This window comes from Schistocerca cancellata, chromosome 2 (assembly GCF_023864275.1).
Source record: "Schistocerca cancellata isolate TAMUIC-IGC-003103 chromosome 2, iqSchCanc2.1, whole genome shotgun sequence".
Classification (NCBI taxonomy): Eukaryota; Metazoa; Arthropoda; class Insecta; order Orthoptera; family Acrididae; genus Schistocerca; species Schistocerca cancellata.
Genome location: NC_064627.1, coordinates 568,418,378 through 568,445,277, shown reverse-complemented (window position 1 = coordinate 568,445,277; position 26,900 = coordinate 568,418,378). Strand labels below are relative to the sequence as shown.

The window sequence follows — 26,900 nt, the reverse complement described above, 5'->3', positions numbered from 1 at the left end:
TAATATTTGGCAGCCAAGATCGTGTGTTTTAGTATTTTTTTCCTTTATTTCCCGAGGAAAATATTACACGACAGTCCGCACAGCTGTATAAACAGTACACACGTGGGAAAACAACATAATAACCAGATCCGCAATACTTTTTTACATACTTTCTGGAATAATATTACTGTGCATGAATCGCACAAATATAACGAGAGAACACTCGACTTATGAAACAAAGGCGCCACATTGGCTAGTCAGATACATAAAAGAGAGTAAATAAAAAATCCGTAGTACAAACGGCCGTCATGTAGCTACCCCTCTAAGGAGCTAGGCTCCTCTTCAAGGAGCTAGGCATTTTAACTTCACCATCACAATACATATTTTCGTTAGTGAAATTCGTCATAGATAATCCATCACCATTCGAAAAGAACAGTGATGAACGTACCTACAACACTAGAGGGAAAACGATCTTTCTTAGCAATTGGTAAAACTCTCAGTGACTCAGAGATGAGTTCAGAATGCAGTAATAAAAATTTTTTATCATTTGCCTAGTAACATTAAATATCTGAGACGTAGCGAAGCAAGTTTTACATATAATTTAAAATCTTTTCTCCTGGACTACTCTTTCTGTTACCGACGAATTTCTGCTTAAAAATCGGCAATCAGTTAAAAAAAAGCTTTCCTTTAAGCGTAGTTACGTGAGTAGGAGTAAAATGATAATCTGTTCGTTAATCTTGACACTAATAATGTATACATATCCTACGAACTGACTCGTTCCACATCATTTCGACAACGATATCGTTAAAATGCTTTATGGAACATGTGGCTAACTGAACAGTGTACCCCGGAATGGAGGCGAGTTCGTCAATGGAGCCGTCATAGCTACGTCACATCAGGAAATAATGAGCGGGTACGGAGCATAAGCGTCGACGGGCGCTTACACGCAAGGCCAATAGGTCACGTAAGTGAGCCATTACATCAGTTATTAAATATTCTTTGAAACGCAAAATTGTAACAACAATGTCAATGTCTCTAGCGATTAGAACACACGACCCTGGCTGTCAAATATTCTTATTTACGAAATATCAGATCGCGCCGAGCAACTTTCTTTTCCCTTTATTGTAATTTCCATTCCATCAGACGCGGGCTGGCAGCAGCATAAGCTCTGCTCTTCAGCCGAGAGACAGAAGCAGACAGGAAGACATTTAAAACAATATAAAGAATACAGAAACAAAAAAAGGTGGAAACATAAAAAAAGAAAGCATACAAAGTGGTAACTGTAAAACGGAGGTAAAAATCTAAAAAAAGTATTTTACACAAAAAAAACACTTTGGATTAAAATGCACCAGGCAAAGTATGGTCGTTGTGTAAGAAGCCACAAGACGATTAAAATAGCCACGTGACGGACAGCATAGCATGGAACAGCCATGGACGATAAACAGGTCAAACACAAATTAAAACCACATCACTAGATGACACTGTATAACGGCACCACAACACAACACTAAAGCACCACACTGATAATAAAAACCTGGGTGGATCTGCCAGGGGGGGGGGGGGGGGAGAGGGATGAGGAAGAAGGGAAAAGGAGGCGAAGAGGAGGGGAGAGAAAGGGGGATGAAGTGGGGGCGCGCTGAAGGAGGGCCGGGGAGGGAAGGGATGGAAGTGGAAATCAGGCGAGGAGGGGGTGCAGAGACTCAGGAAGGGAAGGAGGAAAATCCGCTCTGAGAGAAGGAGGGGAGAGGAAAAAGGGGCCCTGGGGAGGGGGGCAACAAGGCCAAGTTACAATTGGAAGGAAGGGTAGATGTTCAACATCTGGGAGGGGGAGGTGCTGGAAATAGCCCTGATGAAGGAGATGGAGGTTGTGGAGGTGGAGAGAGGGAGGGATACAGTGATAGAGGTACAGTAATGGGTGGGGTGTGGAGAGGAAGGAGGAAACCATGAGGTGGAGGGATCAAGCCTGTGGACACTCTAAGGGATGTGAAGATGTTGGAGCAATAGGAGGAGGTGGGGGAAGAGGATGAGGTCGTACAGGAATCGTGTGAGTGAAGGAAGGCAGATACAGAAGGCCAGGTGGAGTGCATGGTATTTGAGAATTTGGAGGGCCTTGTAAAAGTGGAGGGGGGGGGGGTTGAGATCCAGGCAATGCTGGCATAACAGAGGATAGGATGGATGAGGGATTTGTAGGTGTGGAGAATGGTGGAAGGATGCAATCCCCATGTCTGGCCAGACAGTAGTTTCAAGGAATGGGCTTTCTGCTGGCTGGTCAGAAGATGAGGGGTCCAGGTGAGATGACGATCGAGGGTGGGGCCAAGGTATCTCAAGGTGGGGGGTGAGCTGGATGAGAGACCATAAATGGTGAGGTAGAAATCTTGGAGACGGAAGGAGTAGGTGATGCAGCCTATCATGATTGCCTGTGTTTTGGAGGGATTGATATGAAGAAATCATACTGGAGGAGGTGGACAGGAGGGGGTGGCTTGGGCATATCGGTGGTGTACAGGAGATAGAGGAGAGGGGAGAGGATGGAGCCCTGCGGCTCACAAGCAGTGTGATAAAAGATACAGGATTAGTGTTGTGGAGGGTGATATAGGAAGGATGATGTGAGAGGAAGCAAGTGACCGGATGAACAAAACTGAAAGGCAGGGCATAGGTTTGGAGTTTAAAGAGGAGACCGGGATGCCATATGCGGTCGTAGGCATTTTGGCGGTCGAGGGAATCAAAAATGGCAGAGCAACGGGAGTGAAGCTGGAGGAAGAGAAGGTGGACAAGGTTAAGGAGTTGTTCTTTGGTGGTGAAGGAGGGTCGGAAGCCACACTGGGTAGGGGGGAGGAGATGGTGTTGATAAAGCCGCTAATGGATACGGTGGGAGAGGATGGGTTCAAAGGATTCAAAGACCTTACTGAAGAGGCAGATGAGACGATAGGAAGAAGCGATAGAAGGGGGTTTGTTGGGTTTGAGGAACAAGAGGATGTGTGAAGTCTTCAACAGGTCGGGGTAGAAGCCAGCAGAGAGGATCACGTTGAAAAGATTGGCAAGGACAGTCAGGAAGGAGAAGGAGTTTTCTCGAAGGTGGTAGTAGGTGACACAGTCGTGACCAGGGGCCGCATTGCGTTTTGACTGGAGGCTAAGTTTAATGAAATGTGCTTTGACTGGAGTGTTGATGTCAGAAGGGGGCAATTGGCCCAAGTACTGGAGACTAGGAGCAAGTGGAGTGACCGAGGTATCGGCACATTCCATGATGGTGGGGAAAAGAGAATAATCAACGTGGGGATCATCAGGGACGGAGAAGACGTCGGAGAGGTGGGGAGCAAAGTGGTTGGCCTTACTGAGGTTGTCGGGAAGAGGGCGGTCGCTATGGAGAAGGGGGTAATGGGGTGTGGAATGGGATCCAGTAAGGCAATAGAATGTGTCGTGTGCAGGTCTGGCGCCAGTCCAGGCGTTTCTGTGCTGTAATAAGGTTCCATACGTGTCGCTGTATTTGCCAGTGGCTTTGGAGTGTATCTCCCTGTTCCCTGTCACGAGTGCGCAGGAAGGAGCGATAGAGGCGGCGGGATTCGCGGAGGAGGAGGCCAGCCCACAGAGGGAGAATGGGACGGTGGGCGTGGATGGTTTTAATAGAAACATGGGCCTCCACCCTGAGCAACATGTGCAACTTGTGTATACCAGCTACAACTACAGTATGCACACGAGAAGGCTCTCAAATTAGTGCGCTAATCATTGCTGTGTGGGGGACCTATAAGGCTGCGCTGGGACATGGTCTTACGCACGTTGTTGGTAACGAGTTTCTCAACCGGCAGGCAGTGTGAGAGCAGCCGTCTCTATCTACAAGCAATGTTGACATCCTCCATGCCGAAGCAAGTAAAGCAAGCGTGCGCTGAGCTCACTGCGCGGTTACCTCTCGGTGAGCGTGCCGAGGCAGCGCATGGCGCTGAGGTGTGTGCCCAGCTCGGTGGGGTCGGCGCAGCGCGGGCAGCGGCAGTCGAAGTACTTGGTGGCGCGCAGGTGCTCGCGCCGCGCCTGCGTGCCCCACAGCGCGTGCGTGTACATCGTCGAGATGTGCTCACCCCTGCGAAGAACAATACACACCATTACCTCACACTCAAGACACTTTGTGTCATACGGTGTGTGTGTGTGTGTGTGTGTGTGTGTGTGTGTGTGTGTGTGTGCGGGCGCATATGTTCCAGCATGGTTCTGAACAGCTGGAAAAATCTCAAACTTACAAGGGAACATCCCCATCGCACCCCCCTCAGATTTAGTTATAAGTTGGCACAATGGATAGGCCTTGAAAAACTGAACACAGATCAATCGAGAAAACAGGAAGAAGTTGTGTGGAACTATGAAAAAATAAGCAAAATATACAAACTGGGTCGTCCATGCGTAAGATAGGCAATATTAAGGGCTATGTGAGGCGAGGAGCTCCGTGGTCCCGTGGTTAGCGTGAACAGCTGCGGAACGAGAGGTCCTTGGTTCAAATCTACCCTCCACTGAAAATTTTGCTTTCTTTATTTTCGCAAAGTTATGATCTGTCCGTTCGTTCATTGACGTCTGTGTTCACTGTAATAAGTTTAGTGTCTGTGTTTTGCGACCGCACCGCAAAACCGTGTGATTAGTTGACGAAAGGACGTGCCTCTCCAATGGGAACCGAAAACATTTGATCGCAAGGTCATAGGTCAACCGATTCCTCCACAGGAAAACACGTCTGATATTTTGTATACGACACCGGTGACAGCATGTGCGTCACATGACAGGAATATGTTGTCGACCCACCTAACCAGTACACTTGGCGAATGGGTGAAAAGTTTCTTCTACCTTGCCCGATTTAGGTTTTCTTGTGGATGTAATAATCACTCCAAAAAAAGTGATGAAAACATAAGAGTTTTGTCACATAAACTGAAAATAAAAAGTTAAAATTTTCGGTCGAGCGAAGATTTGAACCAAGGACCTCTCGTTCCGCAGCTGTTCACGCTAACCAAGGGACCACTGAGCTCCTCGCCTCATATTGCCCTTAATATTGCCTATCTTACACATGGACGACCCAGTTTGTATATTTTGCTTATTTTTTCATAGTTCCACACAACTTCTTCCTGTTTTCTCGATCGATCTGTGTTCAGTTTTTCAAGGACTATCCACTGTGCCAACTTATAACTAAATCTGAGGGGGGGTGCGATGGGGATGTTCCCTTGTTAGTATCATGCAACTTAGTACATGGGAAGACTCAGCTGCCATTACGATTGGTAAGTAGTCGGTGGGAAAGTGGGGCCATTCAAGCATAACCTTTAGTAATTTGAATAAAATTTGTTACACACATGGTGTCATATCTGTCTTGATCAACCCAAAAGACTTTTGTCCAAGACTGAAATAAAAAATGTCACAAGCAAATGATAGCATTGTTGCTTTTCCTGCACTTTTATTTGTTATGAAAATATAAACAGCAGAAAGTCTTTGTTTGGATGGCACCCTGTACGTTTTTATTCGGTAATCCTCTTCCTCTCCTCAAGACCTGATCAAAAATGTATGCCTGTGTACCACTCAGGTAAACACTGTGTTATTAAAACGTAGCACAAAATCGATTTTGACTCTCCTGTATCTCCTGCACCAGCCCACAGTGCGGGTACCCAGGATAACGTAACTAGTCCGCCTGTGAGACTGGACAGTAAACAGATGAAAATACAAGTAAAATACGCACTAGTCATTCAGTCAACCGCTTTCAGTTGAACGTTTGTGTGAGTACACTGTACACCAGCGAAGAGAAATCAAAATGGTACTCACCCACGGTTATGGGGCTATCACTCATTGACGAGTATGATTGTCTTCTTCGAAACTCAATATCTAGGGGAGCTTAAGCGACTGTAGAGGCCAATGCTGGAACTATAGATTTTTCCACACTGTTGGTACACGTTCGTTCTGGTAGCGGCTGGCTGTGTACCGTTGCTTGTATCCCAGCACTACGCTTATCAGTTTCTGTTTTCCACCTCAGTTGCTTGAAGTATTGAATTCCTTCCCAAACTTTACGACGCCATACTGAATGATAAAGTTCCTCTTGCGAGGAACAATCCACGAACGCGAGGGTCTTCTTGTAATTCCTACCAATTCATCTGACATATGCCCTATTGAACACACTGGGATCGTGGTTTTTCTACAGGCATTTTGGAATCGGCGCCGACTTGTCTACGTGATCAGTTGGTAGGTGATTGACTGGTCATGTTATAAGGTGTCTCGATCATAAATGCTACGACGCTTCGCCACCAACCGAATCTAGGTGTTTCCAAACTAATCGTGTGTACATACACACAAAGTCTGTATATATTTTTGATGGGCAGGGTTATCGAGCCGTTGTCAGATATCGAAAATACCATCATTAGAGGTCTTCCCTCTGTTGTATCTCTGTACGTTGTCACCTAGCAACGAGTGCTGTAGTGTTCTGCTGGAGTCTGTGGGTGCGCCGCCTGCCCGATTTAAGAGCGCTAGTCTGCGGTCTCGCTCTCGTTGTGTTTTTTGCTTAATGGCTTTAAGTCTTACTAGCTACAAAAATGCTGCCAACCGTGATTCAAATGCTTTGATGGTGAAAACGCCCTCGATATACTGCATTGAAGAGACCATGGCCTGAAAGTTTTCCACCTTCCGGTCCGTCGGAGGAGACGCACTTGGTATACTGCATCTGAGGAGACTTCGGTCTGAAATGCTGTAGTATGAAGGATCAGGCTAGTGGCAGACCGATGGCAACGAAATCTAGCAGTTGTCTAGTTCGTTCATTGAACTGCGAGCAGAGAAACGAAGAAACTTTAACCTGGTGAGAAACATGTTAAAATAAAACGCTTTCACTTTCATCGTATACCACACTCTAAGTGATTTGTGTGTTTTCAGTTATAGTCGTTGTTAAATGAACGTTGGTTAACTTTTACGTAACTAGTGAAGTTTCCTTAGCTCTTTCAGTGTCATGGCAGTGCACTTGACTCAGGTTGCGTTTCGATATCGACATTAGTAACTGCCTGTTCTATGGCCCTTAAACGTTAATCTTTTACTTAATATTATCAGCCTTTGTCGATTTATGTACGTATATTTAGAATTCTTAAAGTTCTTCTTGCATTTATAGCTAAGCTCTGTTAAGGACGTTTTATGAGTAGCCTGGAATTCTCTGCTTTCATATTTTCGTCACTGTACATGTTTCATATATTTTCATGTTTTAGGAGAGTTTTTCCCAAAAGCTTTACTAAACATGTACGGCCTGCTTAACGTCCTGTAAAAAATTGGATAATTACATTTTACCGTCAACGCTCTTAAATTGAGTTTTACTTACTGTCTTTAATTGTATTTCAATTAATTCAGATCTAAATTGGCACTTAATACATCACTGAGGCAACCATAAACATAATAACTGGGACCTAAAAATTATCTTTGAGTTATTCGCTGAATTCTGTTTTTAATAAAATTTTTACATTATTGAAAGATCTCAAGCATTTCTTAACTATTACTTTCAGAATACCAACGGCCCCAGTTTGCTTGGAAACAATTCGTCTGATTAATTCTGTGACCGCATTAATTTTGACTTTAAAAGTTTGAAAAGACGATCGGACTTCTGCATAAAGTAAAGTGACTGCAGGTTCTGTCGTATTTAATGAATAAAAATTTATACTGCCGTAATTGTCAACTGGAATTAAACACTGGACCCAAATGAAAAGCTTCCGTATTTAATTATTCTACATTATGTAATAGTTCTGAACTTTCATCTTTAAATAATTGGAAAGAAAACTCTGCAGGATAAAATCAGGTTATAATTAAACGTTTTCACTTTTACTGTTCCATACAACTATCTACAAAATACAATGCGACAACTTATATTAAAACTCATCAGATCAGCTGCGCGGGGTAGCCGTGCGATCTAGGGCGTCTTGTCACCGTCCGCGCGGCTACCACCGTCGGAGGTTCGAGTCCTCCCTCGGGCATGAGTGTGTGTGTATAGTCCTTAGCGTAAGTTAGTTTAAGTTAGATTAAGTAGTGTGTAAGCTTAGGGAACGATGACCTCAGCTGTTTCGTCCCTTAAGACCTTACCACAAATAATAAAATTATAAACAGCCGACCAGTTGCAATGGATAAAGAATTTCTTTAACTAGGTTTCGACAAATATAAATTTGTCTTCTTCAGAAGGTAACAATTTTACATTAGTAAGGACTAAGAATTTCTTTATCCATTGCAACTGGTCAGCTGTTTATAATTTTATTACGTGAAATAGTTGCTGTTGTGCAGCTATGTTTAAAATCTTACCACAAATTTCAAATTTTTTCATCAGATCAGCGAATGCGATTGAAACTGGAATGACCTATTTGCTCATTGTTTGTTCCCTTTATAAAAATGTAAACATGAGAACCTTTGTCCTCTTATTTTAGAATAATGGAAGTACAATGTTTTGATGGTCGCTGCTTTTTATACAGACGATAAATATTTCAGATGTTAATTATTATTTAATTTCGCTTTAATTAAAATAATGATGTCTTGTATAAAAAGGGACGAAAGTCTTTAAATATGGCTGTGACGTCATAACATGATCTTAGCAAGTACTGCAAACGTCAAGAGTTGGTGACGGAGGCCAGCTAGTTATTGTAAATTGGGTGCATCAGTGCACGTTTCTTTTATAAATTCTTTTAGTGCTGATGGTGCACGTGATTCAGTTTGACCTACTTATGTTAAGCCTGATGGCATTAAAATTGTGCAGATTTATTTTTTCCATTAACTGCAGCAGTGACGTCGAGCCAAATAAAATTATTTTGGTTTTTTAGTTTCTTTTTTCCTATTGGCAGTTTCCACACCCAGTTCCAACACCTCTGTCTTATTAGTTATCTCACCAACAAAATATACTATGGAACGTCCTGGCAGATTAAAAATGTGTGCAGGACTGAGGTTCGAACTGGGGACCTTTGCCTTTCGCGGGCAAGGACTTCACCAACTGCTTACTTTTTTATGTATATATATTACGCTCTACCACTTTCTTTCGGCCCCTGGACAGGAAAGGGAGAGTACGAAAAAATCTACTTGCCACCGCCACTTGCATCTTAACAAAATAAAAGAAAAATGCACCTCCTCAGGCGTTGGCTCCTACCTACGCCTATCCCAAAACAACTAACCTACTTCTACTACAACGGTGTAGGAAAGGACGAAAGCAGGGGGGAAGAATATACAGAGTAGAGATGAAAATGAAAGTAGTTGAGTAGGGGCTTTTGTTTTTCACTTTAGTTTATTTTATTTCTTTTTTGCTTTTTTGTATGTTTATTTTTTATTTTCTTTTATTTATTTACTTTTATTGTTTTGGTTTTTTATTATTATTTTTATTAAATTAGTCTACGTACCAGAATCCCAGGAGTCGCTAGCGGCTTCCGATTGGTGGAACATCCAAACGTGCCTTCTCGAAATTTTAATGGAGATTCCGTTTGTAGTGTGTTCAGAACATCATGTCGGCAAAAAGCATCAGCATCTCACGGCTTGGACGTTCCAGACGGAAGGCGGGTCATGAAAGGCGCTCCTTAGAAAACTGGAAAAGAACTGCTTGCATCTGGGGTTGCGAACAAGTGCACAGCTGTCGATCGTTCAGGTACGTCCAATAACCTAGTTCTGATTTGTCGTCGGGGCGAAAAAGGTAACGGACCGTATGACGGCGTATCCAATTCAAAGCGTTAGTTTTTGTTACGGGGTAATGAAACACATCCGGGAGTAAAAGCGTCAAGAAAGTGATCTGAGCAGGTCTCTGTCGGGTAAGGAAAGCGAAGATACACTGCGCGAGCTTCCAGACGTCAGACGACGGACCACATGAGAATCGATGAGCGTCAGTGTCCTCTACACCACAGAGAACGCAGAGGGGTGTGTCAGCGAGGCGGATGCGGTGCAAACGAAACTGGTGACCTGTTTGCCATTACCGGTGATATACCAGGTGGACTGGGCGCTGGTGTCGAGATAACTTGCATGCACCGATTTCCACACACGACGCCATATGATCTGGGGAACTTGTGTTCGATGGGGTCGGAGTTTCGACACATGTGTAATGTGTTGTGTACAGTCTTTGTCTGGATTATACGTGGAAGGGGTAAGGGGTAGGGGATGCACCTTAATTCAAGAAAGAAGTGCCGAAAGTGATAATAGGGGGGTGGAATGTCTGCTAACGTGACTGGGGCTGACAGAGACTGGCGCGTATTCATGTAAAAGCAGTCCGGTCAGGCTCGTCGGGCAACGACGCCAGCCTTTCAGTTGGGAGCTAACAAAAAGTGCCGTAACTCTGTCTTGCACATGGAATAAGTCCACTCCACCACGTTCCCGCGGGAGGGCAAGGGAGGAATATTGAACTTTAAATAACATCCCGGTGCAGACAAAGGACCCCATCGCCATCAACATACGACGTGCGAGGGTAATCGGAAAGGAGAACACTTGTGCCACATGGGGGTGAGCAAGGTGTGGTAAATGTCGAGGTATCTAAGCCGATGGTCCACAAGGCCAGCCCTTTCCAACTGAGCCACCCAAGTACGCCTCGCAGCTTTCATTCCGCCGGTTCTACAATGCCTGCAGGAGAGCTTCTGTGAAGTTCGGAAGGTAGGAGAAAGACGTACTGGCGGAATTGAAGCTGCGAGGACGGATCGTGAGTCGTGTACTTGGGTGCTGAGTTGGTAGAGCACTGGCCCGCCAAAAGCATAGGTCCCGAGTACGGCTCTCGGCCCGGCATACAGTTTTAATCTGCCAGGGAGTTTCATATGAGCGCACTCTCGCCTGCAGAGTGAAAATTTCATTCTGCAAATAAATTATTCTAATTCAAACTAAAGATTTAGTTGTTTTCCCATAGCTGTAAGGCACATCTAAGGAATGGGTTGGCTCTGAGCACTATGGGACTTAGCTTCTGGGGTCATCAGTCCCCTAGAACTTAGAACTACTTAAAGCTAACTAACCTAAGGACATCACACACATCCACGCCCGAGGCAGGATTCGAACCTGCGACCGTAGCCGTCGCGCGGTACCAGACTGTAGCGCCTAGAACCGCTCGGCCACCCCGGCCGGCTAAGGAATGGGAATCGGCTTCCCAGTGTCCCTAAACGGGACTTAGTGTGCAGTAGTTCCAACCCCTAATGTCGAGGATGACCCACCTGAGCCACCTGGGTGGAGAATGAAATAAACGAACATATGGACGGAGTATGGTGAGGAGCGGTACCTGGATATGAGCTTGGCGGCGCGAACGGTAAGCCGGCAGCCGCGCTGGAAGTCGAAGGTGTGCCTGGTGTTAGGCACGCAGCTGTGCTCGAGCAGGTAGGCGGTGGGGTAGAGCGCGCTGGCCTCGCCGCCGCCGGGCAGCGTGATGTCGAGCGCGTTCACGTCCAGCACGCCGCACACGCGCCGGATCGCCGCGTCGCTCGCGTCCTCCACAGCCTCACCCGCCTCGCCGCACAGCACCTTCTTCCGCAGGAACTCAGACACCTCGCCAGACTCCCTGCGCAAAAGACTCGTATTTAGGGCTGTCCTCTTCATCGTAAATCTCAGTCTTTGGATTGGGGCCGACTAGGGTGACGGTCCCCTTACATTTGGCGCCCTAGCGCATTTTTTTTTTTTTTAAGATAAATGCTACACCCGCCCCAGACGCGCCTCGCTTGGAGCCTAAGTACCTCACGACTCACCAAGCGACTACCCACCTAAACAAGCAGCTGTCAACTTACGAGACTAGCAGCACCGAGCGCCAGGTGACTAAGCTACACCGTTTGGCCGAGACCTACGACAAAGACAGGCCGCGAAGGTAGTCTTGCACTCGCTCGCTCAAATCAGTAGACGAACTACGTTTCTACACCTGTTAACTAGTAACTAGGCATGTCCGTACAAACGAAAACTGAATCTTCTACTGGAATCCGCTATTATGGAATCTTACTGTTATTATAGTTCAATTCTTTTATCTTGGCGGCTCGCGCATGCCCGCCCAGACGCGGGAGATTGCGGCGTTGCCAGTTGCACACGACGCACGCGCTAATAGAAGCAGCGCCATAGTATAGCTTAGTTCGCAATCTTACGTTTAGGAGGGAGCGCGCAGTTCATGAAGTAAAGCCACCACGGCCGCATTGACCCTTTCGCTGCTACAAAGACGTGCTCCCTGCATTCCGCGCTGTGCGCGATTTTGTCACTGCACTGCTCGCCTGCACTCTTCAAAATTTATTGCAATGGTTTACTACATTTAATGCTGCATAATAACTGCGTTGAACATCGAAACAAAATTAAGTCATTTATGGGGGGAAGGTATCAGTCAAGAAGACGTGTAAAAATCAAATTTTTGGGCCAAATAGTTTTTGTCAAAGCAGTGGGAACACCATGTGTCTGCACAGGCGAGCAGTGCAGTGATGACAAAATCGCGCACAGCGCGGAATGCGGCGAGCACGTGTCTGTAGCAGCGAAAGGGTTAATGAAGAGACAAAGCACTAGAAATTTCAAAAAATTGCATTCAAACGAATATAATTCGTGAAGTAAGGCACTTCGATATTGTTTTTAAATAATGAAAATATTAAGCACCGCACAAGGTTTGAACTCATAACCTTTCGCATAGCAGCCCAACACCTTAACCATTTCGCTAACGCACCTCGTCCGACTACATATCGCCATGAGGACTATAACACCGCACGGAAAATACTGACAAACACTGTTGGTATGACTATGAATTATTCACGCTTCGTTGAAGTACAATAGGAAATAAACAATTACCGCTGTTCTTTATTGCGAAAAAGCGGTTCGTGAGAGTGATACAAACATCTTTCCTTGCTATCGCCTGAATTAGGAGTCTTATTGCTTGTTTGGTTTAATTAATTAATACAATATGAAGCAATTGGTGTAAAGAATGCTTTTTCCAAACTTTCTATAAAAGAATGTATGCTATCAAGAAATTGCTTTTGTTCTATTACTTTATTTATGACTGAACGTTTCTAAAACTGAAGACACTCGTCCATGCTCTGCACTGCAGTCGAGATGTGGCAACATTGTTCTCTGTTCATTGGCTGACTGTGTTTTGTGACGTCAGATGCGCAGAACGAACCTAAACTCGGCCGCCAACATAAATGACGCGCACTTTAGTCCTATAATGATGGGAAGTCCATGGGCCTACTTATAATTTGTTACAGCTGTACTGGCGTACAATAAAATAAAATCATGCTAAAATGATTATCAGTTGCATAAAGCACCACTTCCAGCATGTAATGAGTACTGTTAAGCAGAAGAGACTAAATGCTATGAACAAGCCGTTATATCATTTATATCGAATATTGATCTTAAATTAAATTTTGCTGTAGTACTGTTAATCAGATTCCAGTGGAAGATGCAATTCTCGTTAGTACTTACACGCCCAGCTGCGAGTTAACAGGTTTAGAAACTCATTTTGTCTGCTGAGCTGAGCGAGCGAACGAGCGAGTTCAGGACTACCTTCGTGACGTACGCGCCGCGGCCTGTCTTTCTCGTGGGCCTCGGTTCGGCGCGTCGCTAGACGAACGGTGGTGTTGGTTCATCCTAGCATGTCGCCTAGTAGCTTCACCTGACAAATGCTGCAGATTATATCATTTCGTTTGCTTCTTCTCTACCATGGATGATGAAACAGTAATATCGGCAGTTTTCAAACAACTCACTGACGTTTTGCAACAATTACCTTTTGAATTTTGCTTCACAGTATAAGATTTTGTACAGACGGCTCCTCAGCCATATATGGAAACCAACTCTGAAACAATCGCCAATTGCTCCAGTATTTAATTTTTGATTTTTCTCTCAAGATCCAAGAATTGGGTGCCTATGCTTGTAGACATAGTGGAACGCCTTTTCTACTTTGTGCCTCTGCTATGTTAACTGTCTGGGGAACGTCTGGCATCTCCGGATACTGAAGGTCTTAAAACAGCGTAGCACTTTCATCTGTTGTTGGCAAGCTTCCTCTTTGTAAAATTCTAGAATCTTAATGTTCGGGAGTTCAAATGGCTCTGAGCACTATGGGACTTAACATCTATGGTCATCAGTCCCCTAGAACTTAGAACTACTTAAACCTAACTTACCTAAGGACAGCACACAACACCCAGCCATCACGAGGCAGAGAAAATCCCTGACCCCGCCGGGAATCGAACCCGGGAACCCGGGCGTGGGAAGCGAGAACGCTACCGCACGACCACGGGATGCAGGCAATGTTCGGGAGTCATTTAGTATTTTCTTTTTAAATTGAAACCGTTCAAAAAAGTGCGTAGACCTTGCGGCAATATCACCTTCTCCGACTGCACTTCTTGGAGATATACTCGGGGTGATATACTTGCTCTGTAATTAGTATGTTGTTCCTATTTGTTTTTCTGTAATAGCCATGAGAAGGTTGTCTACCGACTTCACTTTGCACCAAAAAATGTGTCTTGCGACTCCCGAAGTTGTTTGTACATTTTGAATGCACCACGTTCACTTCTCTCACAATTAATACCATGTACCCAGCATGACGGTAGTTTCCGCAACAGTTCATATATTTTCTGCTCGAAGCATTTTCTGATCCAGCATTGGAAGAGACTTTTCCACAGTGCGAGCGAGCAACACGCCTGTGGCAACTGGCTCCGGATAGCCACCAAGCACCCAAGCACTTGGCACCAGGCGAGTAGCGAGATACCTAGTTGCCAAGCGAGGGGCGTTCGGTGCGGCCATAGCCTGAGAAATGAAGCTAGGGAGACCTGGAAAAACGTTGTTGAGCGACAGGATTAGGGTTTAATAGTAGTATAAACATATACGTAAGTATTGATTTCTCCCCCGGGTCGGCTTCTCTGGCACAAGGAGTTACATGTCCCGATCGTAGGGAGGGGACACGCGCTGCGGTCTGCAGTAATTTTAAGCGGCGCACAAGTGCGGAAAGCGTACGCTGATCAGTGAAGGAAGCCTGCCTTTGTTTGGGTCACGTGCTAGTTTCCACTCCCTAGACTAGGCTTGCTCACACCGCGCTTGGTACACGAGTGGCGAGCGGGCAGGGTAGCCGCGTGTTGTTGTCAGTCTTCGCTGCGTAAACAAACCTGTTGGTTCGCTGCGGTGACAACTGGTGCTGTGGGAATGGTTTCAGCTGAGAAGAGACCAAGATCTGCCTGCACGGTAGCTCAGCGTGTTCGGCCAGAGGGTTTAGCTACCCTCTATAACAAAAAAACTGAGTGAACGAATAATGATCAACCTGAACAGGCGTCATCGGACGTCCGCCACGAACAAATTCAACGAACAATCTAGAACAAAATGAGATAAAAAAAAAGATCTAGTGCAAACTGCATACAACAAGAAGCCCAGTGGCAAGTGCATGGCTGTTTGCGCATACTAGAGAACGTGCTGCATGTTCAGCATGTCGACATTCTGCTATACGAAAAAAACATAATCTTGAACGACACTGCAATTCCAAACATTGTGACGTGTGTAATAGTGTTCAGAGAGACGAGCCTCTGCAATCAAGTGCAACGTTAAAAGAATCCTTCGGCAATGAGGTAAAGTCGGTTATCTCAATTAAGCTTACATCAACTGTTAATATTATTCAAGTTGTAATATAACTGGATTTACTCGACTAGGAATTTGAAGCTACAAATGACGTTGCAGTGAGGGCGAGCTTTAGAACTGCCCATTTTATTGCTCGTGAACTTCGACTGTTCTCCACCGGGCCGTCGGTGAAAGACTGCCTCGACATTTGTATTGAATCCGTATGTCCTCTAAGAACAGTAAAATTTCATGCAATTTGTCTGTGCAGACGCACAATCGCACGCCGTGTAGAAGACCTTAGTGCAGATGCTGAACGACAGCTAACGGTGAGAGAACAACAATTCTTTGCATATCCTCTGTGACTTGGTGAAACTGCCGACGTTACTGATACAGCACAATTGGCTATATTCGTCCGAGTGGTAGATATAGATTTAAACAAAGCAGAAGAACTTCTTAATTTAGTTCCTGTGAGAGACTATAATGTATTAATGTAAGAATAGAATAGATGCTGAATGATGAATGCATACAGCTTGCCGCTAACTTTGTGTAATGTTTTGTCTGTATGGACGTGTATCTGTTGCCTTTAAGATCCCTTCACTTTCACACATAAATCTATACAGTAAAGTAAGGGCCTCCCGTTTTGTCTTTAGGCTGATCCGTGATAAGACAGGCGAAAAGTTAGACTAATGGAGGATTATTAGTATGTCTCTAATTTCATTTGCTCTCTCTCTCTCTCTCTCTCTCTCTCTCTCTCTCTCCTTTATTTATGTACAGTTTTAAATATAATATTACATTACGTAAAATCAGCCCAATAGAATCTCTGGTGGAGCCCTTCGTCTTAGTATTCAGCGGCTGGCTTGCTGTAAAAGATCTTTACATTTATTATTATTGTTGAGCGCTGCATTCAGTTGGGAAAATCGATCGTTTGAACAATTCGTTCCTTTTACGACAGATTTCGAATTCCAGATGTGTACGAAGCCTTTTTGGACGATTTAACAAAGACTCGGTGATTGCAGGCTCTCCTCGACACAGCTGAAACTTCCCCACTAATTACAGGGCCAACGCGATCATCAACGATTCAGGCAAAGAACTCATTCGTTCATTCACTCCAGAATAAAAGGGGTCACAAACCTTATTTATGAAGGAAATTGTATATTCAATCCATCTCCATTACATGTCCAGAATTTCTGTTGATTCCAAGTCTTAATTCTTTTCCGTTTACAATTTCTTTCTCTTCAAACAACCCGCTAGTGGCACAAATGTTAATAGCTCACTTTAGCGAGAAGAAAAGCAAATATATCTCTTTTAGAAACTCGTCAATCTTTCAACAGATACTTCCGAAGCTGTCCTAGTTACCAGTCCAACAACCTAGGAGAATACATACATGTATCTCCATTATTCCAAAGAATAAACGTACTAGAACATACTTTGGCGTCGACGAGCTGTCGGCGCATATATTACTAGAAAACCCGATCAGATACTTTTCAAAAGTGAATAAATGTGGATGATTTGATTGACAATGATTAATTGGTGCGTGGTAGAGGGTATTTTTCTGTGGGGACATTACAAGACACTTGTAACGGCGAAGATATACTCGTATTTAATGCTGTTCAACATGCTGTACTAAGCTGAATCTGCCCTGGAATAAGCTCGTTTCCGTCGCCACTGATGGCGCCCCAAATATGGCTGGCTGTAACGTGTGATTTGTGGGACGTCTAAAAACTAAGCTGAGCCCAGGACAGCAGTTCCACTCAGTGCATTGCGTTTTTCATCAAGAGGCACTTTGTGCGAAGACTGTGCAATTTGACAGGATTATGAATGTCGTTGTTACGACTGTAAATTTAATAAGATCTGCATGATTGAATCAAAGACAGTTTCGAAAGTTAATGTATTCACGCTCACTTCAGAGATATAACCTATCTTTGCCAGATAAGATGGCTGAATAGCGGTAAAACCCTAGAACGTTTCCTTTTGCTTGAACAGATAAATCTTTTTATGGATATGAAAGGAAGGCCCGTTCCTGAAACGTTTAACCATCGATGTGTTGTTAACCTAGCATTTGTTACCGGCATAAAGAGACATTTGAACAGTGTCAATGCTTAGTTGCAGGGAAATTTCGCGCAGTCCAAATGAAACTCGAGATATGGAGAGGTCAGTTCCAGGATCGTAATTTCACACATTTTCCGAATGTGACGCGATTCGCAGATAATATTAATAATGATCTTGTTGCGTCGTTTGTTCAGTCTCTCAATAATCTGGATGCAGGATTCGCAAAACGATTCGAGGATTTGAGGTCATTTGAGCCATATTTTGATATTTTCATGTCACCATGCTCTATGGACGTCAGATATGTGTTCGCAGATGTGCAGTTAGAACTGATAGATCTCCAATGTGATCGCTTCATTAAGGAGAAGTTTAGAATGGCTAATGACACCATTCAGTTCCATTCTTGCTTTCCACGGGATAGATTCCTTCAACTACTTGCAAAAGCTGCAGCTATAACTTGCTTGTTTGGTTCTACTTATTTATGTGATCAACTTTTCTTAGCCTTAAAGCTTTGAAAATCGAAACATAGATCGCAGATGACAGATACCCATCTGAGGGCCGTTATTGCACACCAAAGGTTGTATTTGCCCGGACATTCCCTCGCTTGCAACAAAACATGGGAAATATGAATCATTTTATATATATATATATATACAGGGTGTTACAAAAAGTTACGGTCAAACTTTCAGGAAACATTCCTCACAAACAAATAAAGAAAAGATGTTATGTGGACATGTGTCCGGAAATGCTTAATTTCCATGTTAGAGCTCATTTTAGTTTCGTCAGTATGTACTGTACTTCCTCGATTCACCGCCATGATTTCATACGGGATACTCTACCTGTGCTGCTAGAACATGTGCCTTTACAAGGACGACACAACATTGGTTCATGCACGATGGAGCTCCTGCACATTTCAGTTGAAGTGTTCGTACGCTTCTCAACAACAGTTTCGGTGACCGATGGATTGGTAGAGGCGGACCAATTCCATGGCCTCCACGCTCTCCTGACCTCAACCCTCTTGTCTTTCTTTTATGGGGGCATTTGAAAGCACTTGTCTACGCAACCCCGGTACCAAATGTAGAGACTCTTCGTGCTCGTATTGTGGACGACTGTGATACAATACGCCATTCTCCAGGGCTGCATCAGCGCATCAGGGATTCCATGCGACGGAAGGTGGATGCATGTATCCTCGCTAACGGAGGACATTTTGAACATTTCCTGTAACAAAGTGTTTGAAGTGATGCTGGTACGTTCTGTTACTGTGTGTTTCCATTCCATGATTAATGTGATTTGAAGAGAAGTAATAAAATGTCTAACATGGAAAGGAAGCTTTTCCGGACACATGTCCACATATCGTATTTTCTTTCTTTGTGTGTGAGGAATGTTTCCTGAAAGTTTGGCCGTTCCTTTTTGTAACACACTGTGTGTATAATGTCTGCACTTTTGTATGTGGTGTGATTATATACCGTAAGTAATAAAGTAGTATATGTAACCTGCAGCCGATGAATGCTTATCACCGCAGGGTTGTATTTTATGCCCAGAATGTACTTAAGCTAGTGTGAGCTAGAACAGCACACTCTCAAGCCCGAGAAAGGACTCAAACCTCCAGCCACAGTAGCCCCGCGTTTCGAACCGCTCCGCGCTCTTCCGTGGCGCGACGGCGGCCGGCCGCTCGCCCTCTTCATCTCGCTATACTTTGATGTATGCCTGCTGGTTAGAGTTACTATATAACAGGCTGAATCGTCCGAAATGTTTTCCCCATCTCTGAGGATTCAGCATTGCTTACCTTGCGGCTGGTTAACCTATTCACGCAACTTTTTACAATATTACTTGAAAAATATTTGATATTGCGTTTATGAAGTGAACCAAACAGTAATTAATATTTATAAAGTTATTCAGTATACCGTTTTCATATAACAAAAAAATTTAAATATGACAATACACAGCTGTAGATAGTGGGCTCGAAACTTGCGTGACAGTTTGTAAAAATTAAATGTAATGAGTTAAGAACTCGTTACCAATGTCATCAAATAAGGGCCTTATGCGGTGACACACCCTGTGGCTATTTATTAGTTCCGCCTGCATATAGCAACGTGTAAAAGAGGTGTTTATTTTCTATTCCAAATTATGCGCTTTAAGAAATGCCGCATTTTCATTCCACAGAGGTGGGGAAAGCTATAGTTTCATCTTGCACTGAAACGACCTTTCACTAATAAATCCATCTGTCATTTAACCGGTATTCTTTTTAAGTACTTCATGATAGGTTTGTTGCTTGTTGAATTATGGTAAAAACTATACTCTCTGGAGGTTGTGTTTCTTATGCAGGTTGTCTCACAATGACCAATCCGCTATAAAAATATATCTTTAAAGTCAGTACCGCCGTTATACTGTTGTTTATTTACAGTGTTACACTTACACTTACGCAATCATGATTTCGGCTTCAAAGTGCCATTATCATGTGTTTTAAGTGTTATATATTACCTAACATGGCATACTGTCGTATTAAAATACACTATTAGACACACTGTCTAAGAGTCGATATATCAGCAGAGCCTACTGCTTTGTTTCATTACCGAGTACACCATCTTGACTCAAGATTCATGGTACATGGCGCTGTAATCGAAAAATATCAAGCGTGCCTGTTTCTCCAATTAAGATTCGATGAATTTGCTTCTACATTTCATTTACGATGTAAATGTAAATCTCTGTGTCCTAACGGTTTATATTTATGTTCAAAAATTAGTTGAATGTTGCAAATTAGATTGTACAGTACAGTATTATTCGGCGTTTCAGTATCTGGCTAGAAAATAAGCTCAAACTTGTATCAGGCAGCTGGCCGCAGAATTTCATAATTGCGAGATTTCGTTCACTTTGTGTTACTTGAGGGAGTATCTGCAACCGCGACACGAAACGGCAGCGTTTCATCACGTTAGCAGGTCAGGCGGAAAGCAGCAGACCATCGCTTTGTGCGAACTGGGTAGCATCAAAAATGGTTCAAATGGCTCTGAGCACTATGGGACTCAACTGCTGTGGTCATAAGTCCCCTAGAACTCAGAACTACTTAAACCTAACTAACCTAAGGACATCACACACATCCATGCCCGAGGTAGGATTCGAACCTGCGACCGTAGCGGTCGTGCGGTTCCAGACTGTAGCGCCTTTAACCGCTCGGCCACTCCGGCCGGCTGGGTAGCATCAACAGGAGCTTAGTAAAGCAATACGACTGAGAAGTATCACGTCACCTTGTTACGTGAAGTAAGGGACCGCGCCGCTAACGCAAGAAGGCGTACTGAATATTTTTACGGACCAGCCTGTTGGTGCAACAAATGTGATAAGCAAATAGGGCGCGATATGAATCGCTGATACGTTACGAAAGCCTATGCGGTCATTACAAGTGACGCTGGGTCAACACCAGCCGATATTTCACGCTATAAATACTCCAGCATTTGAGTTCAGGAGGGAGTTGGTCAGAAGGATCGATGGTGCACAGGACGAGCGTTTTCGATCTCCTGACACGGTATTAACGCTGGGTATAAGTCTGTTGTAGATTTCCTGCTCGTACTCAACACCACCAACAGCCGTCAGAGAGATGTCTTCCTCTCTGTAAGCACCAGTCACGAGTTCGGCGCTGCTGACAGCTTCCAACGCAGATGGGAAGGCCTGGGGGTTCTCCGTGTCGACTTGAGCCAGGACACCAGCGTTCCTGACACTTCAGCGGAGCCACGGGGCCTACCTGCACGGCAGGCCATGGTCGGCGCACTTCTCGACCACTCGACAACCGTCATCGTGGTTCAAAGAGCAGAGATCAGCCACAGTTACTGGAGGACCTCCTAGGCCACATACGCACGCGCCACCTTCTTCGAGTGCGGAGGGTGGAGACGCAGCATCCACTAATCAAGTAGCTGCCGGGCGCTCGCTGCGCACCCGCACAGGCTGTGACAGAGGACCGCCGTAGCATCGCTAGAGGGGAGATGTATTTGCAGAAACAAATGGTTAAAAATCACTCTTCTTTTGCTGCGCCCACTGGCGTACACGGGTTACAACCATCTCCTCGTTCCTGAGGAACCGGCAAGAGGCGAACTGGGGGAGTGCCTCTTGACACACCATCTATCTGCCACGCCTCCGAGTAGTCGCCACCTGCATCGTGATCCAGGAACAACGACGTGAATGTAATTGTTTTCTGTGCCCATCGGATGCTTCATTTCGGTGAGGCGCCTTGCCTCCCACACGATTGGATTGCTTGATTTCTGCGAGTATCCGTGATAGGTGAGCCTGTCGCTATCATTTCATGGACTTTTACCTTATTACGATGGTTGTGGCTTGTATTCCTCCAGTAGCCGCGCAAGGGTTGCGGCTGTTGGATGGAAACGAACACCGGAAACAATCACTCTGAGGCCGGCCACCGAAACCATGCATTTGGGGACTCAGTACAGTCAACCCGTAGGGAATAGAAAACTATCTTACGAGACAAGTAGCTTATTCGCCAGAAACGTCAATGTCTAGCCTTATTATTTGTGCGGTACGGTACAATCACTTTTGCAACACTGAAGTAACGTTTTAACATCAGTTTCAACCGTTAGTTTACAAAGGTTTACATTTTCATCGTAAATGAAATGTAGAAACTAATGTGTCGTCTCTTAATTGCAAAAGCAGGAAAACTTGATATTTTTCGATTATACGTAGTTACAGCTACCACGAATGGAAAACAGAGGTTTGATTAAGCTGTAAGTACTTTTTTATGTAGAATCAGAATATGCTATAAAAACGGACGGATTCCATTTGAAAATACAGAGTTAACACCGCCCACGAAGGAGGGATGGTCAGGGGATCGCCAGTTATAGCGCAGACGTCCCCATTATTAATATTATCTTTTTACCTAGAACTTTTTTTCATATGGTGCATTTGTTTTCGTGATATTTATATGTCTCAAGTTAAAACAAACACCCTATATATTAGGTTCTGCTGCTGAAGTTGTTGCCAATGAATGTACAAAAGTTGCAGCAGAGGAAGCAGTGTTAGAAAATATGGACTGTGACCAAGAAAGAGACAAAAGCGAGGCCACACTTAAAAAAAATGGTTTCGTCACAGCCACAAGTGTGGACACAGGCAAAGAGATTGCTGTTGCTATTATGTCCAAATTTTGTAGTGTCCAGAAAGGCAAAAGCAGCTTCATTTAGACAATTGTACAGCAAATTGCAGTGGCACAAATGAACCCAGAGAAACGGCAGGAGTGAACAAATTTTCACAGCGCTCTCAGCTATATTATGACGTACAGTGCATCAGTTACTCAGGGGATGGAGACTGCAAACCCTTTAATGAAGTTGTGGCATCCAGACCAAATGGGGACACGGTATAAATAAAGAAATTTGAGTGTGCGAAGCACGTGCAAAAAAGAGTGGGGAACCATCTTCAAAAACTTAAATGGCCGCTAGGTAAAATTTACCTTAGTAATAGGAAACCAATTGGTGGCAAGGACTGACTGACAATGCCAACTATAGAGACATTTTAAGATTATTATGGTTTAGCAATTAGGCAAATACTCATTATATAGAAGCAATAAAGAAAGCTGTGTGGACAGTGTATTTTCATACACTGTTTAACGATGATAAACCGCGTCATGGACTGCGCTTGGCAGGTATGGATAGATGGTGGAAATATAATAACGACTTAGTAACTGGTGGAAAACATATTCATCGGAACAGTCTGCCTATTGCGTTTGTGGAAGCACTGAAGCCGGTTTTCGAAGGCCTGGCAGACACTGATCTACTTCGGAAATGTTTGCAAGGCAGGACACAAAATACAAACGGATCTGCGAACAATGTTATTTCCGCTTGCTTACCCATGTGTTGTCCGCCCCCGGTAGCTGAGTGGTCAGCGCGACAGAATGTCAATCCTACTGGCCCGGGTTCGATTCCCGGCTGCGTCGGAGATTTTCTCCGCTCAGGGACTGGGTGTTGTATTGTCCTAATCATCATTTCATCCCGACCGACGCGCAATTCACCGAAGTGGCGTCAAATCCAAAGACTTGCAGCCGGCGAAAGGTTGAACACTTTGTGCCGCACGATGCCATTGCTACTTTCAGTCAATGCAACACTAGTACAAGTGAAGCACTGCAATCTCTACGATCAGGCGCGCGCTGTCGCACTGTTGAGGGGATGGGAAGTTTGGGCAGCGAGAGTGAGAAATTCAGAAAACAAGCTGAAGATGTATAACAGGGATGCAAGTCGAACCAGAAGAACTGCCAAGGGTAAATTACAATTGGAAGTTGAAGAGAGCCCTGGTCGTGCAAGCTATGCTGTAGGCATGTTTTGATATCTCAACTTTGGACTCCATAGTCCATAAGTTTATTTTTTCAATACAAAAGGTACATATTCTAAATCTCTTCTCGACATACTCAAACATTGTTTTGCGTCACGTGACGTTATTTTTAATACGAATGAGGATGTTTTTAACACTTTATCGGGAAAATAGGACTGAAATTTAGAATGAATTTTATCCATAGTGGATGCTGTCGAACTCGGTGACTGTTCCTTTATGGGGTTGTAGAAATTTAGAACAAAAAGTCAAGCTCAGAGAGAAAATTGTATCTTCCCTTGTAAGAGATAGTACTAAATTCATGTAACTACAGCAGGTACACAAGGATTGTATCTATGGCCACTTAGATTTCGAATCTTTCGACTGCAAAGTTTCCGAGATAATTTACCGGATGGTTATATTAGGTTGATGCGTACGTTCTCAGCGTTTTTCCGTAAGTTTAAATACAATATATTCACGTAACGGAGAGTTTGGTCATCAATAATATATACTCCTTCACCATTTATAGTAGTGTGCCAACGCTGTGGTAGCTTTTCGATTCCACAACTGCAGAAATCAGGTGGTTTTGAGGCAAAGAACTCGTCGAGCCTTGTTCGAATCTCATTTTCATCCGGGAAGGAAGTCTCTTGAAGGTTGTTCAATTGAAAGAGGAAAAGCTGACAATCTGAGGGTGCAAAATAAAGTAAATAAGGTGGGTGCAGAAAATGCTGCCCAACTAAACTGTGTTTTTTGCCAGTCTAGCAGAATGCAAGTGGGCGTTGTTGTGCATTACTATCACTTCTGGTTGTAGTTTTTGGGACTGCGTCCGCAATACGCCTCATTTGATGGCAATAAATGTCAGCAGGGACGGTTACAGCTCGGGGAAGCTGTTCGTACTACACATCGGCGCTGTTGCACCACATGCACAACGTTATCTTTTATGGATGCGGCAGTTACTGCCTTGCATAATCCGACCCACTCGTTTCTTTTCATTAATTTAGCATAAAGACACCATAGCAAGGGGCGGCTCTGTTCACACCCAGTTGATGACAACCAAGCAGAGATGAACCTATGACCTCCCGTTGATTTTTGTGATTTGGCTTAGAGCATGGGGTACCATACACGCGAATTTTAACCCTCTACATTGCTTGAAAATATCGCAGTATGGTGGAACGAACACAGTTCATCACATTTGCCAGTTCCCGAGTACAAATATGTGTATCAGGGTGGATTAATTCGTTTAAACGATCTTCATAAAAGTCCGAAGGTCTTCCTGAACGTGGAGAGTCACTAATGTCAAAAAGATTCTCTTTAAAACGAAACAACCATGTCCTGGCCGCGGTCTGACCAATGACATTATACCCATACAAGACGCAAATGTTTCTTGCTGTCTCCACTGGTGTGACCCCTGTACTGAAGTCAAACAAACATGTCGGAAGCATTCCGATTTTTCCACTTGGCACTCATTTTTACGTCCTCAGCTTCTCACACTACCTCCAAACGACAAAATGATAATATGTAAACTGAAATACCAAATGTGAACTAAAAGTACAAAATTACAATCGATAAATAAATCGACAGCAAAAGGGATACCAAAATGTAAAACAAAAACGCTACGAACTTACGTGCCAAACTAGTCACTGAACTGCACCTACTCGAGGAGATACAGTGGGGGCTGTAATTATCGTATGGCAGAGAAACTTACGCGTTAATGCAGAACCGATTTACGCTGGAAAAAAAAAAGTTCCAATTTTGGCCAGCAGGAGCAAATCCTGCGCCGTGCAGCATCTCGTCGACGTCTCCGATGCCTGCATTGAGGAAATTGTGTAAAGGATGGAGCCGGCCGTTGATTCCGAGCGGTTCTAAGTGCTTCAGTCTGGAACCACGCAACCGCTACGATCGCAAGTACGAATCCTGCCTCGGTCATGGATGTGTGTGATGTCCTTAGGTTAGTTAGGTTTAAGTAGTTCTAAGTTCTAGGGGACTGATGACCTCAGATGTTAAGTCGCATAGTGCTCAGAGCGACTTTCCTTTCATCAGTCCCCTAGAACTTAGAACTACTTAAACCTAACTAACCTAAGGACATCACACACATCCATGACCGAGGCAGGATTCGTACTTGCGATCGTAGCGGTTGCGTGGTTCCAGACTGTAGCGCCTAGAACCGCTCGGCCACCCCGGTAATTAGAGCCCACACTGGTATCCGTTGGCAGCTGTCCTTTATTATAGCCATTCGGTGTCTTATACACAACCTAATTTTATGTAATCCAAACAGGGCATTTCGTTTCCCTTAACTCGGTTTGCCACCTTCCACGCTATCCGGGCACTGGGCTGGATCGTCACTGTGTGACCATCGCTTACTCGTGGCTACCATTTCCCCGGTCTAAGGCGCTGCAGTCATGGACTGTGCGGCTGGTCCTGGCGGAGGTTCGAGTCCTCTCTCGGGCATGGGTGTGTGTGTGTTTGTCCTTAGTATAATTTAGGCTAAGTAGTGTGTAAGCTTAGGGACTGATCACCTTGGCAGTTAAGTCCCATAAGATTTTACACACATTTGAACATTTTTATCATTTCCGTCACACCGCTAGGGATAGTGCTTGCATATGAGGTGAAATGGTTGCTTTGAGCCTGGAGGGCTACTCACGTGTAGGCGTCGGTGCCGGGCCCGCGCTGGTCCTCGTGCGCCTGCATGTCCGCGAGCAGCTGCCAGCGGCGCGGGTGCCTCTTCTGCAGCAGCAGGCAGCGCAGCGGCGTGACGGCGGCGAGCAGCCAGCCGGCGCGGCCCGCGCTCAGCCGCAGCAGCCGGCACTCGGCCGCGTGGTCGGGCGCGCCCGCGGCGGCGCACGGCGCGCACAGCGGCCACAGGCAGCGCGGGCAGCGCGCGAGCGCGGCGGCCTCGGGCGGCAGCGGCAGCAGGCAGCCCAGGCAGGCCGGCGGCTCGTCGGCGGCGCGGTGCACGCGCGGGCCCACCACCAGCGGCGCGTCGCCCAGCACCGCCGCGCCAGCCTCCACGTCGCGCGTCGCCACCAGGTGCCGGCCCAGCTCGGCGCTCGTGTGCACCTGCCGCCACAGAGACACTCCGTCACGACGACAACAGACGACTGTAATCCAACGGTCGTTTGTCG

General features: G+C 44.9%; 1 protein-coding gene across 1 annotated transcript in view; it reads right to left on the bottom strand.

Moving 5' to 3' along the window:
• The window catches only part of LOC126156565 (SET domain-containing protein SmydA-8-like), a 100,772-nt gene that overhangs the window by 30,626 nt on the left and 43,246 nt on the right, over positions 1-26,900 (bottom strand). The window contains exons 3-5 of the mRNA XM_049916319.1: positions 26,420-26,835; positions 11,165-11,440; positions 3,878-4,048 (exon numbers count right to left, since the gene is read on the bottom strand). Coding sequence (XP_049772276.1) covers positions 3,878-4,048; positions 11,165-11,440; positions 26,420-26,835 — 863 coding nt within the window. The remainder of the gene's footprint in view (positions 1-3,877; positions 4,049-11,164; positions 11,441-26,419; positions 26,836-26,900) is intronic.